Source organism: Hyperoodon ampullatus (assembly GCF_949752795.1).
Source record: "Hyperoodon ampullatus genome assembly, chromosome: 13".
NCBI classification, from domain to species: domain Eukaryota; kingdom Metazoa; phylum Chordata; class Mammalia; order Artiodactyla; family Ziphiidae; genus Hyperoodon; species Hyperoodon ampullatus.
Window position 1 is genome coordinate 82047374 of NC_136926.1, and position 22090 is coordinate 82069463.

Here is a 22090-nt window from a genome sequence, read left to right on the forward strand (position 1 = left end):
CAGCCCCAGATTGGTGGATAATGGGTGAAAAGCACCATGAAATTCTAAAGAGCAGGCTGGAAGATTAATTGAGGAGGATTCTCTCATAGGAGAAGAGCAGAAAGGAGGGGGTCTGTCCCCCTCCAAGCACGATGAAGGGGGAAAGGCAAGAGAACCACTCATAGAATTTGGATTGTTCACCAGATGGGGAGGTTGATCTCTCACCCAGGCTGCCAGAGCTGTAGAATCATCTAGTCCTGACCAGGCTGGTTCCAGAGCAGTGTGCACGAGAGTATAGGGGACAACCTGAGTTTAGAGGTGTAGTGGTTATTCTTCTCACCATGATGAATCTGCGAGCAGGATACAGGATGCAGCCACAGCTGTTCATGGTGGCTAAATAAGGAGATAAAGGTCATCAACTGGACAACGCTCATTTCCACATTTGATGGGACAAATAAGTTTGGGTCTTTTAATGAATTAGCTGCAGTAATAAATTTAACTGAAAAGATGTCTTCCGTAACTATCAATATTCTGATCACATGAAATTTTGAGAAAAAAATTGAATTATCTTGCTATAAAATAATTTGTTAAATCTTTAAAATTATTTTGACCAGTAAATTGTATGTAGAGTGAGTTTTACTTTATGGAAACACTGGTTGATAGAAACAACTAAGTGAAATTCAAAATTATACATCGTCCAATCTTTCATTTAGAGCTATTTTTAACCATTACATAACCATATATATGTATATAAATATTAACTTTAAGTTATTTAATTTAATAATATCTAAATATTTTAATTAATGAACTTTAACAAATATTTAAGTCTCTACTATATGGAAGACCCTGGAATTGAAACTCAGAAAATTAGGGATGTCACCAAATTGCTAAAGAACACTTTTCTTATTGTGGGGCTTCTCCTTTTGAGCCATACTTGGATTTTAGGAAGAGAAAGTAAAAGTATGACTTTACACTCACCCACTTAGCTGAAGTTATTATAAAGTTTAACCTCTCCCCATGGAAAACCTGATGGTTTTAATATTTATGAAGCTCTTATTTTTCAGATATTTAGGTGTAATACTTAGTTCCATGTTCCATCCTTTCTTTTGACCCAACCTTCAGACCCACAACTTCTGAAGTATCAGGAGAAGTGGGATAGACAGAGGGGGATAGACTGCTCAGCAATCAGCTAACAGCTAAAACTTACAGGACCTTCTGTGAAAAAAGAATGGACTGGCATCCAATAGACATTTCCCAAATTTATTTTAATTAATCAGCTAATATACACAAGATGTATTTTATATTCATGCAGTCACAGATACTGAGTGTTTACTAAGAGGTAGATTCACAAAATTATTCAATACATAAATTCCAGAAGTCTGTTTTTTTTTAATATTTCAATTTATTATCAAGGAAACTTCGCTGAGCTGATTATGTCTGTTTTTCAGCATGGTTCTCCTTTAAAACCAGTGTTCCATCTCTTCTGTTACAAGATGGAGATTACCAAGAAACTGGTTGAAGGGTTCATCATCCTTTTGTTTTCTGTTCATTTATTTCTAGTCACTGGAGGGTATTTTGCTTCATGTCAGAAACCTCATCAGTGATTCTCTGCTTCCTGCTGCAGCTGCAAGCTCCACTTACCTCCACTTGCCAGGCTTCAGCTAATATTATATTGGGTTAGTTCCTGCCCTAAACAAGATCTATGTAAAACCTCACTGGCTGAGAAGGGAAGGTCTCCGTCCTTCTCAGGGTCTCCCACATATCACCTGGGGTCTCACTATCCCTTTTCCAGGACCATTTCTCCTGAGTGTAGCTACCCTTTCTCGCCAGATCTTGTCCAATTCAATTTGATCAAACCTTGTTTTGTAGCCCCCTCGAGACTGTTCTTGTGGTTGTGACCTTAACCCTGTGTCAAGGCCATTTGGGGCATGGTCTCTTCCTTTGGACCTCTTAATCCAGCCCTAGAGTAAAACTGCCCTGGTAAGTGCAACTGCAGATTCAACAACAGTAAGCATCTTTGTTGGACAGAGCAATTCATCTTATAAATATTTCACCTTGTTATTGTTTTGACCATTTAAAATAAAATTATGTTTTCTCATATATCTATCAGCCATTATACAAACCTAAGTTTTACCAAAATACAGTTTTATGGGCAATGTGTTTGGGATTTTTCACTCTAGAATTCTATAGTTTATATGTGTGAACACATTTAAAACTAATATTTTTTACATAACCTTTCAAAAATTTATTTCTTCACACATTCACCAGTCTTCACAGGACTTTATATTTTATTCATGTTTCAGGATATTGTTATCATTATTTAGACAGCTAGTTTCTTTTCTAATTCTTTTGGCTACTTGGAACTCTGCTGTTTAGTGCTTCTTTATGGTGTTTTTATTGTTATTGTTGATGATCTCAAAAGGACATACTTGGAATATACATATCTTGCTGAATTGTAAACTATCTTTCATATACCCCCTTTCTTTCTATGCCTCTCTCCCTTCTTTATCCCAATTGGCATAAGAACTCTTTCTTAACAAGTCAGTCATGAGTCAGTTGAGATAGGATTAATTTATTTGAGCAGAGATTAGAAAACAATTTTGAATAAAATGTGCTGATTTGCTCTACTGGAACATAGCATCACTTTTCAAAAGCATTCCTCATGGTTTCTCGGATGCTGCTACTTCCTTGGCAATATTTTTTTTTTTTACAACTTTATTGGAGTATAATTGCTTCACAATGGTGTGTTAGTTTCTGCTTTATAACAAAGTGAATCAGTTATACATATACATCTGTTCCCATATCCCTTCCCTCTTGCGTCTCCCTCCTTCCCACCTTCCCTATCCCACCCCTCCAGGCGGTCACAAAGCGCCGATCTGATCTCACTGTGCTATGCGGCTGCTTCCTTGGCAATATTTTTAAATGAGTTTCACAAATCGACACTTATCAAAGTGTGGTCCCCAGAGCAGCAACATTAACATCTCCTAGGAACAAGTAGAAATGTAAATTATCCAGGCCTGGCGTAGACCTACTGTATCAGAAACAATAACGGTGGAGGCAAGCCAGCCATCTGTATTGAAGCAAGCCCTCCAGGTAATTTTGATGCACACTGAAACCTGAAAACCAGTACGCTAGGCAGTAAAACCCAAATGCAGTTTCTTAAATAAAAAAGTGACATGATCAGAGATTGGTTTAAAAAACCTGCCTGATAGAATTATTTCACAGAGGTAAATATTTTTAAAAGTCATTTTAATGAAACCAGTTTTAACTATTTCATATTGAAATGATCCAGTGGAAAACATAACAAGTTTTAGTAAAACAATGTGTTTTATGTTACTAAGGGCATAAAATAATTTCTTCATAGCAAATGCAGAAACCTTCCTTCCATTAAAATGGAATTCAAAGAAGTATAATTTGCTAGATGACTTGATGTGCTGCCCTTATCTTTATGTGCCTGGTTTTCTGCTGGATTAATTAGCCTACGTTTTCATTGAATCTCAAATCCTTGGAAATTAGCCATTAGAGGAAGATAAATTTTGAATATTTAAAAATTGAAAATAAAATTGTTTAAGGTAATTCCTTTCTTAAGATAGAAGAAATAGCATCAAAAAGAAGGTAGGAGCATTCTAAACCATAACAAGAAGGGGTTACTTGAGTTGCCAGGTTAAAAAAAAAAATGTGGGAAAGTAGAAGGCAGGCCAGAGAGAAGGGATCCAGGTATGGTTCACCTGCTTTGTGCTGTCTAGAGGTGGCCCTGGAAGGACTCCTTAGGGGAGTTATCCCATCACTCTGAATTTGTTCGTAAATGAGCCTCAAAGACTTTGGTGTGTAGAGCCCTATGTCATGTGACTCATAATAAATTAATGTATTAATTATTTTCCAGCTTTCTCCAATGGCCATTGTGATGACTGTACTTTTTCTGTGTTTATTACTGTTAGGTTTTATCTGCTAACATTAGAGCACGCAGACATTTCTGTGAAAACGTTATGGTTCTTCTGGGTCCTCTGAAATACTCTGTAGATTATGTGCAACCTTTCATGGAACATCCATTTGAAGGACACTCTATGTCAGGATCATTTTCTTGTATGCTCCGTTTTTTCAGTTACAGACAATGGGTATGAATATCAAGGGTCAGTGCAGTCTTAAGCAACAGTAAGATTCTTTAATGATGTTTATTATTTCAGTATTTTTTTAAAAGTGTTGTTATTTCTTGGCATTTTGGCAGTGAGTCTTCCGATGCTCTCTTCAGACTCCGGGATTGATGGAAAGGAAAGAATTTAGAGGACTGTTTCACTTTCCGCTTTTATAATGACAATATTTTCCCTATGCACAACATATGCCACTGACATGGTTAGTTCCGACTGTAGAAGCTGAACTTCATCAAAAGTGTCTTGAGCAAAGAAAAGAATATTGCTGTTCAGGCATTAACTGTAGCCCTGAGTCACTCTGTTGGGTCCAAGTTTCATTTATATTCTCATATTAGATCATACCCTTTTGATTTACTTGTAATTCCATTGGAGAGGGAACTGTGCTAGGAAAGTGAAGGATGTATTTAATGCTGCACGTAGATACTTGCACACAAGAATTTTAAGGTTTATGGAACATGTATGTGTCTATGTAGATATAGATACAGCCTTTTATTGCACATAATTAATGGGACAATGTTCTTCATTTTTCAGCTATAGAATTTATCTCATTTTGCCTTTTCTTTGGGAAATAATTGTGAAACTATGTACATATTACTTTCATGGGTCAACAACCTAAGTAGAATATTGAATCATTAGATTATTTTTGGTCCCAGAATATCTAGGCACTTGAACATAAATATTGTCCATATGGTTATTAAGTTTCAAGCTGTCGTGCTTAAGTTAAATATAACTGATTTTGCATCAGAAAATCCTTGCTTTACAAAATACCTGCCACTGAAAAGATTCTATTATACGGACAATTCCAGCTCAGTACCAGCAAACATACAGTGTTTAAGATTGTAGCATCATGATGGATGATAGCACATTTCTAAACATCTCAATCCTTTACAGACTGCAGCTGCACAGTTATGCCTCTCAAAATAATTCATGCAACAGCGCTGCCTTTAAAGCACTATTCACAATTAAATTCAAACTCACAAAGATGTATCTGCCAGTAATTCTTAAACTTTTTGTTATCATGACTCATTACTTTTTTGGAATTCCTCAATTCTTGCAGCCCATATTCATCATGGGATATATTTATTTCCTTCATACAATTAACTAATATTTATTGATCATTTACTATAAACCAAGAATACAGTGCTAGGAACTAAGGATACTTTATAGGACACTTTGTAGCTCATACCAAGTTCTTTACTTCCTGGAACTTACCAACTAACCTTATTTTTCAAAATAAAGTCATCTAATGCATTTAAATGGAGATCAAGGGCTGCAGGATTTTGTGGTAAATCCTTTGAGATACATGAAAAGTTATAAAGCAAGGTTTGGAATCATTGCCGAATAATCAGATTTTCAATTTCAAAATATCCAGGAATGAAACAGTTATGTGCTTTTATTTTGCATATCAAAACAATGTCTGAAGTTCTGTTGAAGGCCATAATGAATGTCTGCAATTATTATAAGCTGAATTTGACCATGAATATTCTGTGCTTTGAGAGTCAGTCTGAGTGGGCATTAAATACTTCATGCCTCAAAGGTAAAAGTGAGTAAGTTTTTGTGTAAGTTAAAGAAGACATTCCTCGCAGAAATTATTTCTATGACATCCACTTAAGATTATGTGAAGAAGCGTACAGTTACGCCATTTGGGCAGACTCCAATTAGTTTTTTGCCCTTAGGGTCCCACTGTACAATTTAACCATTTAATCCCCACCATAGAGAATGCATGCAACAAAAAGTTGAAGAATGAGTGAATGGATTAATGATTAAGAATACTCTGGGCTTCCCTGGTGGTGCAGTGGTTGGGAGTCCGCCTGCCGATGCAGGGGACACGGGTTCATGCCCCGGTCCGGGAGGATCCCACATGCCGCGGAGCGGCTGGGCCCGTGAGCCATGGCCGCTGAGCCTGCGTGTCCGGAGCCTGTGCTCCGCAACGGGAGAGGCCACAACAGTGAGAGGCCTAAGTACAGCAAAAAAAAAAAGAATACTCTAACTCCTTTTCCCATACAATAGAAAAAGTTAGTGTTTCACAGTATATATCTATGTCACCAAGGGACACAGTAACACCTTCTGAAGGCTGTAGGTAGGTATACAAATTCATACAGTGCTGCCATAAAAAGTTACACCTCTTTTGGCTTCATTTTCTCCATCCCTTGTTTCTTTGCAGAGCGATTCAATGTGTATCTTATGCCTACACCAAATCTGGACATTTATGGCGAATGCACAATGCAGATCACTCACGAGAATATCTATCTCTGGGATATCCACAATGCCAAGGTCAAGCTGGTGATGTGGCCTCTCAGCTCACTGAGGAGATACGGGCGGGACTCAACATGGTTCACGTTTGAGTCAGGAAGGTAAGCTTTGAGCACAGAAGCCACAGGCAGGAGGTCGCGGCCCTCCTGGAGCAAAGGTTCTGTCCCGCAGTGTCCAGGGTGGCCGTTTCATTTCCATGAAGGGTAGAGATCACCAAATATATATCAATAATTTCTTCACATTCTTACTGATAATCTGACTAAAATTGTGTTAATTCTATGGCAGGTTAAGTACCCCATTCAAATAATTCCCGTCTCTTACTCTGGCATCAAGCCAGTTTCATAATTATCTTTATCATACAAGATCTTTGTGAAATTATTACAATATTATATTTGGGGTTCATCCTCCTATATTTTTGGTGCAATAGAATCTCCATAAAATTCAACATGTCCTTGCCAGCATTATAATTGTGGGGTTTTTTTAAAGGAAAATATTTTGAAAGGAGTTTTATATAAAATTGCTTAAATACTACCTTTTAGGTTTGAGATAAGTTAATGCAATATTCATTTAGCCAGATGTTTATGTTAATAACATTAATTAAGTATTATTAATTCAGAGTGACTGAAAAAAAAGTTGGCAAATCCATAGTTTATGAAATGTGTAATTCAGATTTTAAATGTAGTATGTCAAGACAAATACATTGGTTTCTTGATCACAGCATATGGTTGGAATCCATATGTCTAAAATGAATGCTTGCTTCACAATCATTATTCACAGGTATGGGTTTAGACGTGAGCTTCAACCAACTGAATCAACGTCATTATGCTCTGACCCCTTTGTGATATTGTTGTCACACATCCAAGACAAGACTTAGGGATTCTATATAAGAGATGTTTAATGTATTCACACTTGGGGACATGATTTATCACATTCTAGAAAGGAATCTGTGGCCTTATAAGGTAATTACAGTGAAGTCACTATGTGACTAGATAGATAAATTATAATAGTTATACAACAGAATATTACCTACCCATGACACACAACTTGGATGAATCTCAAAAACATTGTTGTAAGCATTATGTGTAATTCCATTGGTAGGAAATTCTACAACAGACCAAACTAATTTACAGTGACAGAAAGCAAATGAATGGTTGCCTAGAATTGGGGATAGGGAGAGAATGGACTCTAGGAAACACAAAGGAACTTTGGGGGTGGTGAAAATGCCCTGTATCCTGACTTTTATCAAGAGCCATGGAACTGTTTATAAATATTGGTGTTCATTGTTATATGCAAATTATCCCCCAGTGTTTTTAATGTGAAAAGAAAAAGTGGGGAAAGAAAGTTGGAGGGGATTTACTATTCTTATTTTATATACTTTCCCACTGTTTGAGGTTTGACAATGAGCATTTGTTACTTTTACAACAAAACACTTCCTCTGGAAGGAATGGGGCCAAGGAAGGGGAGAGAGCCCCAGGCATTTTCTGGAGAGGGGGTCTTGAAGCTGTGAGATACAACCAGGCCTTTATTCCTAGGTAGGCACAGTAAAGTCAGAAGTATGTTTTCATAACCTGAGCAGGCTTTGCACTTTTTACATTTTTCTTGTAAGTCTCCATTTTTTAATACTTTATATCATCTGATTAAAAAGTTAACCCAACTTTTGAGGGAGTAATTGGAAAGAAAAGCTTAAAAGCACTCATAATTTCTCCATCTTGAGAAAATGGCTTTTAATATTTTGGTTTACTTCTTTCCAATATATTTTAAAATCAGCATATTTTCACTTAAGATTATATTGAGAAGTAATCTCTGAGTCCTTTAAAATCAAGATTTTTGTGGTCATATGGTATCTGAACATATGGCTGTACTATCATTAATTTAATATTAGGGTGTTTCCAGAATGAACTAGTATAAATAAAGCCACACTGACGGACCATCTGTGAAAAGATGTGCAAATATCTGATCATTTTCTTAGCAGAGCCTTTTTCAAGAATAATTACTGGGTCAAAAGCTGTGAACATTTTCAAGGTTCTTCACAATATAGCAAATTGCTTTCAAGGGAAGTAATATCAATTCACACACCCTCTAAGGGTGCAAAAGAGCGTGCTCTTCTTGACCCCATAACCACAGCATTAAAATGATGATTTAAGATGTTTCTATTTTGATAGAGGACTTGGATATCTTGTTATTTTTTTTCTTTTCTCCTTTGTTTCTTTATGTTTGGAGGTGTGTCCTTGTGTTCATTTCTATGTTTTTCCTTCTTTGAATTTTGGGTGTCCTTTACCCTTTAATAATTGGGCTACTGACCATTATTCTGTGTGTCTAGTTTGTAAATTCCAGAAGATCTCACTCTTATTAAAGGTAGCCAAGGGCAGAAGGTTTTGTCCATGTGTGATCCAGAAAAATGAAAGCAGGACTCTGTGTTCCCTAGGTCAGGACTGGGAGAAGCTGGGAGGGGAATGGTATGGGTGATGACAAGTGACAATTTAAAGGAAAAATTGGCAGGTAAGGCCCTACCTGTCATCCTAGTGAACCTTGAGCTGAAGAATGACATTTTCTGCGTTTTATTTTACTAGCTCTTTGTACAAGGCACATCATTTGGAAGCAGTTTCTAGCCATTTATTTATACCACTGCATGTACTGGAATGTAATAAAATTGGATGTCAAAATAGTCTTTTTTCTACTGACAGGCTTTTTGCAAAATTCACCTTAAATTCTACTGTACCAATAAAAGATAAGAATAGACAGTAAAAGTGGAGCAAGGTCATTCTTTCTGGAGGAGCATACCTCATACATCCTCACATTCATACCCCATACATGTGAGGACAGAGAGCAAGCGAGGACCAGGAAGCATTCACTGGGAGCTGTCCTCAAAGGGGCGCAGCCTGGGGAGATGAAGTCATAGTCCCCTGCCTGCTCAGAGGAATTGCTGTTTTTTTTTTAAATAAATTTATTTATTTATTTATTTATTTATTTATTTATTTATTTATTTATTTATTTATTTATTTATTTATTTATTTATTTATTTATTTATTTATTTATGGCTGCGTTGGGTCTTCGTTGCTGTGCGCGGACTTTCTCTAGTTGCGGCGAGCGGGGGCTGCTATTCGTTGTGGTGCGTGGGCTTCTCATTGCGGTGGCTTTTCCTGTTGTGGAGCAGGGGCTCTAGGCGCGCGGGCTTCAGTAGTTGTGTCTCGCAGGCTCCGTAGTTGTGGCTCGCGGGCTCCAGAGCGCAGGCTCAGTAGTTGTGGCGCACAGGCTTAGTTGCTCCACGGCATGTGGGATCTTCCTGGACCAGGGATCAAACTCATGTCCCCTGCATTGGCAGGTGGATTCTTAACCACTGCACCACCAGGGAAGTCCCAGGAATTGCTCTTTTACTGTAAAGATTTTAAGTTTGTATTTTAAGAATGAAAACAACCAATTTGTCATGCAAGATTATTTAATCAAACAATCAAAAAAGATATCCAAACCTGCAGAGGAAGTCATAGGATTCATGATTATGTGCAGTTTTATCTTGTGAAAGACAAAACCACTTTTTTAACTGCTGATGTGGCTTTTTCACTTCACATAACCTCATAAATATTGTAAGCAAAACTAAGGATTAGCTCAAATGCCTGCATAACAAAATTCAACTGAGCCCCGAATCCTTTTTTATAAAATGATTGTTCAAAACATGACCTCCCTATTCAGCACAATGCTTAATATAACACAATCAGTGCTTAAAATATATGTCTTACTAACTTTGATAATATTATCCCTATTGAGAAGCCTGGGGAAAATCTGGTTACAGATTTTTAACAATTGGAAATATAAGACAATACGGTTCCCATAGGAAGATGGTTAATGGAAGCAAATGCTCTATGTGCTATAATCAAGGATTTCATGATGTCATAATGAGGCTTATTCTGTCCTTAAACCTTCTTTGATCTGTAATACAGAGAGAAATCCTTCCTTCTCTAATGTATGACCAGTTAGTTAAAATAAAAGGTAAGGCAGAGAGTTTTTAAATGTGATACCAAAGCATGATTACTCCCCCCAAAAAAGATAATTTGACTGTAGCAAAATTAAGAACTTGCCTCTGCAAAAACACTTTTAAGGGAATGAAAGGCAAGACTGATCTAGAGAAAATATTTGGAAGTCACATATTTGACAGTGCACTTGTATCCAAAACGTATAAAGAACTTCCAACTCAAAAATAAGAAAAACTACAACCCAATTTTAAAAATAGGGAAAAGATTCAAGCAGAAACGTCACCAAAGAAGACATATGATTGATCAATTATCACAGTAAAAGATTCCAAACCTAATTATTCATTAGGGAAATGCAAATTAAAACCACAATGAGATACAATTATATATCTATTCTAATGGATATAATTAAAAAGGAAAATCTGACAATATCAAATGCTGACAGGGATGCACAGCAGATGAAACTCTCCTATAATGTTGGTGGGAATGCAAAATGGTACAGTGATTTGGAAAGGCACTTTGACGTTTTTAAATAAACCTCAACATACACTTAAGATATGATCCAGCAATCCTGCTTCTTGGTATTTCCTCATGAAAAATAAAAATATACATAGGTTCGTACCAAAACCTATACATGAATGTTGCTAGCCACTTTATTCATCGTTTCCAAGAACTGAACAAACGAAATACCCTTCACTGAATGAATAAACAAACGGTGATAAATCCATAGGGTGCTACTTAGCAACATAAAGGAGCAAATGACTGATACACACATGACAAATATATCACAGATTCGTTGTTCTAAGTGAAAGAAACCAGATCCAACAAACAACATATTCTGTGATGCCATGTATATGGGGAAAAAAGCTATAAGTTTAGAAAAGAGACCAGTGAGTGCCAGAGGGTGGGGTGTAGAAATGAATTGACTAACAAAGCAAAAACATAAGGGAAATTTGGGAGATGGTGGAACTGTTCTTTATCCTGATTGAGGTGGTGGATATGTAATTCTGTACATTTGTCAAAACCCAGAGAACTGTTTGGCACAAAGAATGAATGTTACTATGTGGAAATATTTAGATTTAAAAATAAATTTTAAAAAAGGAAAGAGTTCACATATATAGCCAAATGACTTTTGGCAAGCCTGCCAGGACCTTTCAATGGTGAAAGGACAGTCTTCAACAAATAGTGCTGAAAAAATTGTATATCCACGTGCAAAGGAATGAAGTTGCTCCCTTACTTACCACCATATTTCACAAAAATTAACTCAAAGTGAATCAAAGACCTAAATGTAACACCTAAAACTATAAGACTCCTAGAAGAAAACATAGATCAAAACTTTACGACTTTGGGTTTGGCAATGATTTCTTGGTTATGACACCAAAGTCAGCAAAAGAAAAAGTAGACAAATTGGACTTATTGAAAATTTAAAGAATTTGTGCATCAAAAGACAATATCAGCAGAGTAAAGAGGCAATTCATGAAATGGGAGAAAATATTTACAAGTCATATATTTGATAAGGGGTTAATGTCCAGAGTATAGAGAGAACTTCTAAAAATCAATAACAACAAAAAACAATCTAATTTAAAAATAAGCAAAGGACTTAAGTAGACATTTCTCCAGAGGAGATATACAAATAGTCAATAGTGTATGAAACGATGCTCAGCATCACTAATTTTTAGGGAAATGCAAATCAAAACTGTGATGAGATGCCACTCACACCCATTAGGAGGGCTACTATCAAAATAATAATAATAAGTGTTGGTAAGGGTGTGGAGGAATTGGAACCATTGTGCACTGTTGGTGGTTATGTAAAACTGTAGAGCCCCTGTGTAAAACAGTATGGCAGTTCCTCAAAAAATTAAAAATAGGGTTACCATATATGATCCAACAATTCCACTTATGGGTGTACACCCAAAAGAATTGAAAGTAGGGTCTCAAAAAGATATTTGTACACTAATGTTCATAGAAGCGTTATTCACAAGAGCTAAAACATGAAAGCAACTCAAGTGTCCATCAATGGATAAATGGATTTTTTAAATGTGATATATACATACAATGAAGATTATTACGCAGCCATAAAAAGGAAGGAAATTCTGACACATGCTATAACATCGATGAACCTTGAGGACACTATGCGAAGTGAAATAAGCCAGCCACAAAGAGTCAAGTACAGTATGATTCAACTTACATGAGGTACTTAAAGTGGTCAAAATCATAGAGACAGAAAGTAGAATGGTGATTGCCAGGAGCTAGGAGGAGAGGGGATGGACAATTATTGTTGAATGAGTATAAAGTTTCAATTTTACAAGATGAAAAGAGTTATGGGGATGAACAGTGATGATGGTTTCACATTATTATAAATGGATTTAATATCACTAATCTTAAAAGCGGTTAAGATAGACCACACAATATTGAAGGAAAAGAACTGAGTAAAAAGACCAATACTGGGCTTCCCTGGTGGCGCAGTGGTTGAGAATCTGCCTGCTAATGCAGGAGACACAGGTTCGAGCCCTGGTCTGGGAAGATCCCACATGCCGCGGAGCAACTAGGCCCGTGAGCCACAACTGCTGAGCCTGCGCGTCTGGAGCTTGTGCTTCGCAACAAGAGAGGCCGCGATAGTGAGAGGCCCGCGCACCGCGATGAAGAGTGGCCCCCGCTTGCCAGAACTAGAGAAAGCCCTCGCACAAAAACGATGACCCAACACAGCAAAAATAAATAAATTAATTAAAAAAAAAAAAAAAAAAAAAAAAAAAAAGACCAATACTACCAGACTTCAAGACATAACTATAAATCTACTGTCATGAAGGCAGTGTAGTATTAGTGAAGAACACACAAATAGGCCACTGGATCAGAATAGAGAGCCCAGAAATAGGCCCTGATAAGTAAAGTCAACTGATCTATGACAAAGGAGCAAAGGTAATACAATGGAGAAAAGCTAGCTTCTTCAACAAATAGTGCTGGAAAAACTGGACATTCACATGCTAAAAATAATTCTAGACACAGACCTTACACCCTTGACAAAAATTAACTCAGAATGGATCACAGACCTAAATGTAAAATGCAAGACCATAAAACTCCTAGAATATAACAGAGGAGAAAACCTACATGACCCTGCATATAGTGATGACATTTTAGATACAACACCAAAGTCATGATCCATTAAGGAATTAACTGATAAGCTGGACTTCATTAAAATTAAAAACTTCTGCTCTGCAAAAGACTTCTCAATGAGAAGACAAGCCACAGGCTGGGAGATCATATTTGAAAAAGATACATATGATAAAGGACTTTATCCAAAATTACAAAGACTCTTAAAACTCAACAGTAAGAAAGCAAAAACCCAATTAAAAAATGAGCCAAAGACTTTGACAAATAACTCATCAAAGAAGATATACAGATGGCAAATAAGTACACCATATATCATCAGGGGAATGTAAATTAAAATAACAATTAGATACCACTATACACCTGCTAGAATGGCCAAAATCTGGAACACTGACAACAGCAAATGCTGGAGAGAATGTGGAATAAAAGGACTTTTCATTCCTTGCTCATAGGAATGCAAAATGGTGTAGCCACTTTGGAGGACAATTTGGTGGTTTCTTATGAAACTAAACATATTCCTAGCATACAATGTAGCAGTCAGGCTCCTTCATATTTACCCAAAGAAGTTGAAAACTTATGTCCACACAAAAACCTACACATGAATGGTTATAGCAGGTTTATTCATAATTGCCAGAGCTTGGGATCAACCAAGATGTCCTTCAGAAGGTGAATGAATAAACTGTGTTGCATACAAATAATAGAATACTATTCAGCCCTAAAAAGAAATGAACTATCAAGTCATGAAAAGATGTGGAGGAACCTTAAATTGCATACTGCTAAGTGAAAGAAGCTAATCTGAAAAAGCTACACACCTTTTGATTCTAACTATATGACATTCTGAAAAAGCAAACCTGGAGACAGTAAAAAAGATCAGTAGTTGCCAAGGGGTTCAGGGATGGTAGAGGATAAATAGAGCACAGAAAATTTTTAGGCCAGTGAAAATACTCTGGATGATACCATAATGATGGATACACATCTTTATACATTTGTCCAAACGCATAGGATGTACAACACCAAGAGTGAACCATAATGTGAACTCTGGACTTTGGGTGATTACAATGTCAGTGTAGGTTTATTAAGTACCACAAATGTACCACTCTGGTGGGAGATGTTGATAATAGAGGAGGCTATTCATGTGTGGGGGAAGGTAGTTGTCAAACCTCTGTACTTTCCCTTTAATTTTGCTGTGAAACTAAAAACTACACTAGAAAATGGTCTTAATTAAAAAAAAGTTATGTTCAATAACTTAAATGTATACAACTTCTATTGTTCTTATACCTCAGTAAAGCTGGAAAAAATAAATCTTGTATGTGGAAGTGTTGGAATATATTTTTGTTCTAAATTTTACACACCTATTGTTCCCTATAATCTAATACCTTGTAATGGTATGATAAATTTCCATCATCTATTAGTACAGTTGTCCATTGGTATTTGTGGGGGCTTGGTTCCAGGACCCCCTGTACATAACAAAATCCAAGGATGCTCAAGTTCCTCATATAAAATGGTGTAGTACAGTTGGCTCTTTGTATCCACTGGGTTCTGCATCCTCGAGGATGGATTTGAAGGACCAACTGTAACTGTGGCTGGAAACAACGGACATGCAGCACACAGATATTTCCTTTGACTGTGCCATGAAACATGAGACACATCAGCAAAGCTGTATGAAGATGGAAGAACATGTGTTTTTGCAGCACTATTAGATTTGGGTTAAAATACTTGTTCTTCTATGTATTTCGCCAAATTGGTTTTCATTCGTGTGTCTTATACCCTTTATTTGTGACCACAAGGACTGAAATATTACTTTGTATCCTTTTGTGATGTCTGAGAATTAGGCAAGGTTTGGAATGTATTCAGTGCTCAAAAAATACTAGTTTTTCCCCCTTTTTAAAATCTCTTCTATCTTTTATTTATGAAAATTGAAATTATTTAATAAATTTATAGTTTTTTAAAAGTCAGATGGTCAGTAAGCTATAATAAAATGGTGAAAGTCTAAGCAAATAAAAAACTAAAAGAAAATATGAAAGAAAAATGTTTTGAAACAGCTGATGTTGACACAATTTCAATTTCCTTCACAACATGTAAAGTATTATTTGTCTGTACTCTTCTACAGTTGCTAAAAAAAAGATAATTCTGAATTTTTTAAGTTTAGTGAAATACAGCCCTAGCTGAAATGCACTCACGAATTACTAGCATGACCACGTGTATATAATATGCTGTGTGCCTGTAACAGGTAAAGATACTGATGAATTCACTGTCTTGAGTGAGTGGTAGGTTTACTCCTTTGACTAATTAAGGACTAAAATATTTTCATTTGTATGGGAATTATTTTAGATTATGGCTATTTAATTAAAAATAATCATTTCAGCACTCATTGCTTGTGCTCACTGGTGGATTTCTAGCCTCGCAGTGTCCTGAGGCTTATGCCCGTGCTTATCACCAGCATTAAAATAAATGAGCCCAAAGTCATAAGACTGGTCTGGAGTGGCACATTAACTCACTTTGAAAATTCCTCTTAAAGCTTTCATAAGCCAGTCTAAGAAACTGCAATTAACAGTGATATGTGCATCTCCTCTGTAGGTGACCACTTCCCCAGAAAGAGTCCCTTTGTATATCTATATTCAGCACATTTGTTAAAATACAGTCTCTATTTTTTAATTACACTCTGGGCTGATACTATAAAATCATGTCCTGGTGTTTTAGCTTTTTTCATAGAAGAATGTTGATTTCTTCAAAGCAAAGGATCCTTTTTGATTACCAGTATTGCCGTATACAGTGTTGGGCATGTGAAATAGGTGTTTGATGAATTTAATCATCTTTTGTAAATGTGTTACATCTGATAGCTTTCAAAGCTCTTGCTATTACAGGCACACAGCTTATGAAAGTGGCCCAACATACAGTCACATCAAAAATAATAAAATATCTATGAGTAAATCTGCGTAAGGGGGTAAAAGACCCATACTTGGAAAACTATGAGACACTGATGAAAGAAATTGAAGACAACACAGATGGAAACATATACCGTGTTCATGGATTGGAAGAATTAATATTGTTAAAATGACCATACTACCCAAGGCGATCTACAGATTCAATGGAATCCTTATCAAAACACCAAGGGCATTTTTCACAGAAATAGGACAAATAATTTTAAAATTTGTATGGAAATACAAAACCCCAAATAGCCAACACAATCTTGAGAAAGAAGAATAGAACTGGAGGAATCATGCTCCCTGACTTCAGATTATACTACATAGCTACAGTAATCAAAACAGTATGGTACTGGCACAAAAATAGTTACATAGATTATTGCAACAGAATAGACAGCCCAGAAATAAAGCAACACACCTATGGTCATTTAATCTATGACAAAGGAGGCAAAAATATACAATTGAGAAAAGACACTCTTTTCAATAAGTGGTGCTGGGAAAACTGAACAGCTACATGTAAAAGAATGATATTAGAATGTTCTCTAATGTCATATACAAAAATAAACTCAAAATGGATTAAAGACCTAAATGTAAGCCCAGAATCCATAAAACTCCTAGAAGAAAACATAGGTGGAGCACAGTTTGACATAAATTGTAGCAATATATTTTTTTGGATCAGTGTCCTAAAGCCAGGGAAATAAAAGCAAAAATGAACAAATGGAACCTAATTACAGGTAAACTTAAAAGCGTTTGCACAGCAGAGGAAACCATCAACAAAACAAAAGGACAACCTACTGAATGGAAGAAAATATTTGCAAATGATATGACTGATAAGGGGTTAATATCCAAAATAATAAGCAACTCATACAACTCAACATCAAAAAAACAAACAACACAATTTTTAAAAAATGGGCAGAAGACCTGAATCAACATTTTTCCAAAGAAGACATACAGATGGCCAACAGGCACATGAAAAGATGGTCAACATCATTAATCATTAGAGAAATGCAAATTAAAGCCACAATGAGATATCACTTCACACCTGTCATAATGACTATCATCAAAAAGACCATAAATAACAAATGCTGGCAAGGATGTGAAGAAAAGGGACCCTTATACTCAGTGGGAATGTAAATTGGTGCAACCGCTATGGAAAACAGTGTGGAAGTTTCTCAAAAACCTAAAAATAGAACTACCATATGACCCAGCAATTCCACTCCTGGGTATTCAAAAAAAAAAAACCAAAAACATTCATTTGAAAAGATATATGCACCTTAATGTTCGTAGCAGCATTATTTACAATTGCCAACATATGGAAGCAACCTAGGTGCCCATCAACAGATAATTGGATAAAGAAGATGTGGTATATATATACAATGGAATATTACTCAACCACAAAAAAGAATGAAATTTTTCCATTTGCAACAACATGGATGGACTTGGAGGGTATTATGCTAAGTGAAATATGTCAGACAGAGAAAGACAAATACTGTATGATATCACTTATATGTGGAACCTAAAAAATAAAACAAGCTAGTGAATATAACAAAAAAGAAACAGACTCACAGATATAGAGAACAAATGAGTGACTACTGGCGGGGAGGGAGCAAGAGGAGGGGCAGGATAGGGGTAGGAGATTAAAAGTTACAAACTACTGTGTATAAAATAAATAAGCCATGAGGATATACAGTACAACACAGGGAATATAGACAGTATTTTATAGCAACTATGAATGGAATATAACCTTTAAAAATTGTGAATCATTGTGTTGTTGTACACCCGAAACTTATTGTTAGTGTATATCAACTGTACCTGAATTTTTTAAAAAATAGTCAAAAAAATGGCTGGACAGAGCTTCCTTGCCCCTTCCACCATGTGAGAACAGGTGAAAAGAGAGTGTCTATGATTAAGTAACCTCTCACCAGACACCACATCTGCCAGCTCCATGATCTTAGACATCCCAGCCTCCAGAACTGTGAGAAATAATTTTTTGTTGTTTATAAGCTACCCAGTCTGTGGTATTTTGTTAAAGCAGCCCAAAATGGACCAAGACATCTGCTACTCTGTTTATTTGAAATTATTAACCTGGTTAAAGATAGCCCACAACTTCACTAGATAGATATAGCTAAAATTTAAATCTATGTTTACTTTCATGCATTAAAAGCACCTCCCTGCTGCCTATAACATAAAGACTAAGTTTTTTCGGCATGGCCTATAAAACACTCCTGGTTCTGAGCTTTATTTGCCTTTTCAACAAACTCTCTGCTTATGTCCTGCTTACTGCTCTAAACTCCAGCATCAAATAACACGTAATGAAGATCATCTAAGCTTTGCCCGTGCTGTCCATCCATCCTGAACGCCCTGCCACCTCCCACTGTCCTCCCACTTTAGCTCATATCATTCCAACTCATCTTTTATGATTCCAGTTGCAGATCGTCTCCTTCGGGAAAACTCCTAAGTCCCTAAAATTGGATTCAATGGCCTTTTGCCCAAACAGTACTGCTCTCCAAGTATCTCATGCTCCCCTACATTTCCCAACACCCAGGGCAGTCTGGGGCACCACCTGGCTAGCTCCCAAGTAAGGGTTATGAACACAAGTGATCTGTGTTTAAGCTAATGCACTTATTTCCTATGCCAATGTTTGTCCTGATTGCCCAGGATAGATGCCCAGAACCAAAGTGGACTAGTATGAGTGAGAAATTCCTGCTGCATTAAACCACTGACACTTTGTTTGTTATTTAAGGATGTCTATTTGATCCTGATAGAAATTGATAGCAGGAAGAGCGCCGGCTGCAGTAATAAATAAATAAATAGCCCTAAGATCTGTGGCACTGAAATCATGGTTGTGCCAGGGATAAAGGAGAGGGATGTGGAAACTGGAGAAGAGATGTCATACAGTTGATGAGATGCTGGGCAAAGCTCTTGCCTCTGGGTGAAACGTGTGATAACTTGCCAGGCCAACTGCACGTGTAATGAGCTTCTGGATTGTAAGACCAAATACAAATTAAAATTAAGAGACTTCATTCTCTGTTGAAAGTGGGCGGAAAGATTGCTCTCCCCTCCCTTTTTCTTTGAACTTACTTACTTTAGAAAATGTAAAATTGTAAGTACTTTCCTCTATTTGAAATGCATATAAATCCTTCGGAAAATGAAATAGGTCTTTTGTCAGCTTTAAGAACCAGGAGTGCCCTTCTCTCTCTCGGGAACTCAGGAACCACTTCTTAAACATGAAAGGAGAGAGTGCCCCTAACCCCCAGTTTCTGTGGGAGAGTAGGAGCCTAACGTCAGTGGTGCTTGGCTCCAGATTGCAAAACTACCTCCTGTCATAAAGATGTGAGAAGTTTGTTTTTCCTCTAGATAAAACCAAGTAGCTAATTTAGGTAGTCACTCCAGTTACCAGGTGAATCTAGGATGAACTCTGTGGCAAATGCTGCTGTCACATCCTTTTACTTGAGACCAGTTATTGTTTATCTTGAGAACATGTACTTAGTGGGTTATATCTGCTTGTGACTATGAAAAGGGTAAGATGTCTTTTTCTTTGCAGTCTCTTAGCAGATTGCCGGTGATATGTGTCACATTCTGGTTTAATACGAATAAGATATCAAGAGTATTTTCTTTCTCTATTACTTTTGTGGAGAGGATTTCTAGATTGGAAGAAGATTTTGTTTTTAATTGTATTTCCCAACAATATCTAGGGGAAGAAGTTAGAAAACAAAATGTTTGTTGGCTCACAAGAGACTACAAAGAAAGGATCTCAGGGAAAACTTGAGAACTTGCAAGCAAAAATGAAAGGGATTTGAAAAAAATCAAAACCCTGCAAAACTGGAAAAGATAAGTATGTTGAGTCACCAAAGAGGAAGGAGATAAAATGAAGAAAGTCTTGGGCTTCCCTGGTGGCGCAGTGGTTGAGAGTCCGCCTGCCGATGCAGGGGGCACGGGTTCGTGCCCCGGTCTGGGAAGATCCCACATGCCGCGGAGCGGCTGGGCCCGTGAGCCATGGCCGCTGGGCCTGCGCGTCCGGAGCCTGTGCTCCGCAACGGGAGAGGCCACAACAGTGAGAGGCCCGCGTACAGAAAAAAATAATAATAATAAAAATAAAATTAAGAAAGTCTTTTAAGTGACAAAAATAAGTTAAAACAGCCTCAAGAAAAAGAACAGAATAAGAGTATAGTCTCCACATTTATTGCTAAAACCTCTTGATAAAGGCGTTTGAGGTAAAAGGCAGCTTAAGAGTATGGTGCCTAGGATAATCTTTTAATTATAAAAGATGACCGAGGGTAAAGGATTGATTGAGTGGTGCTCCTACAGAACTTGACAAAGTCAAGGTAGCACCTTTAAACCAAAAGAGAGAGGTTTGGGGAAGAGGAAACAAAATATTATAGCAAATCTGAGAAGTACGTCTTAAAAAAAAATCCAAAATGGTGGGGACATAATGAGGGTCAAGGATCACTGTTAACCCTTAGTTAGGGTAAGGAACCTCGGGTCACCTGGTGAGCAGCATTTCAGAATGACCAGGGCCAGTCCCGCCTTCTGCGTGTCTCCTATTCCCTCTGCTTAAAGGGGAGTGTTTGCAGTGCCGGGCTTCCTGACCCTCTTGAACCACTGTTCATTAGGTGGGGAAAAGCAGAAAAATTCCTTTTAGATCATTCTTTTGGAATCAAGAGAAGTCACATTGGGAACTGATGTAGATACTGTTACATATCACCTGCAGATTCTGGACCTGGAGCTGGAATCAAGGGCTGTATGAATTGCTTTTCGGTTTGTCTCCTTTAGGGAAGGGTTGAGTGTGTAGGAAGAAGAGAGGAAAGGGATCTTTGCCGACAGACCAGAAGTGATGATTGTGGCAGAGACAGTCATGCTTACCAAGCAGTCCACCTACTCCCCTGTATTTACCTTTCCCCTTGCAATTAGGTGGGCTACGTGAGACAGAGTTCTGGACAAGGGGCTAATGTGCATTGCCTCTGTGCCAGAGTATTTGAATGTCTTGCGTTAGTCAACGTGGGCTGTCATAACAAAATACCATAGAATGGGAGACTTAAACAACATAAATTTATTTCTCGCAGTTCTGGAGGCTGAGAAGTCCAAGATCGAGGTGCTGACTGAGTGGTTCCTTGTGAGGGCTCTCTTCTTGGCTTGCAGACAGCCACATTCTCACTGTGCCCTCACATGGTGGAAAGGGAGTGAGAGGAAGCAAGTTTCCTGTGTCTCTTGTTATGAGGACACCAATCCTATTGGATCAGAGCCCCGTTCTTATGCCTCATTTAACCTTAATTACCTCAGAAAGGCCCTTTCTGCAAATATGGTCGTATTGGGGTTCGAGGCTTCAATATATAAACTGGGAAGGGGGGGTGTACAATTTAGTCTAGAACATGCCTGTTGAAGAATTTTCCAACCCTTTCACCGACTGTGCAACTGAAGTGGTCTATTGCTGAAATGTCTTAGCCACAAGATTACAGGGGCCTGGGTTTCTGAATCCAGTTTGCCCTGGTGATTTGCCCAGACACGTATCAGACATAGCTTGAGTGAGAAATAAACATTTGTTGTGTTAAGCCATTGAGGTTTGAAGTTACCTTTATTATTTTTTTTAATTACACAGCATAAGTGAACTAATTTTCCTAATCCATAACCTTTTTGTGATTTCAGTACCTACTCACCAAATCTCTTTTATTACATTCCTACTTTATATTATAACCATTGGTCCATCTGTCTCTCCAAG

At 37.3% G+C, this 22090-nt stretch overlaps 1 protein-coding gene across 1 annotated transcript in view; it reads left to right on the forward strand.

The window, feature by feature from the left end:
• The window catches only part of DOK6 (docking protein 6), a gene marked incomplete at its 3' end in the record, with an annotated part of 407521 nt that overhangs the window by 261747 nt on the left and 123684 nt on the right, over positions 1-22090 (forward strand). The window contains exon 5 of the mRNA XM_079717704.1: positions 6292-6481. Within this exon, the coding sequence (XP_079573830.1) occupies positions 6292-6481 (190 nt within the window). The remainder of the gene's footprint in view (positions 1-6291; positions 6482-22090) is intronic.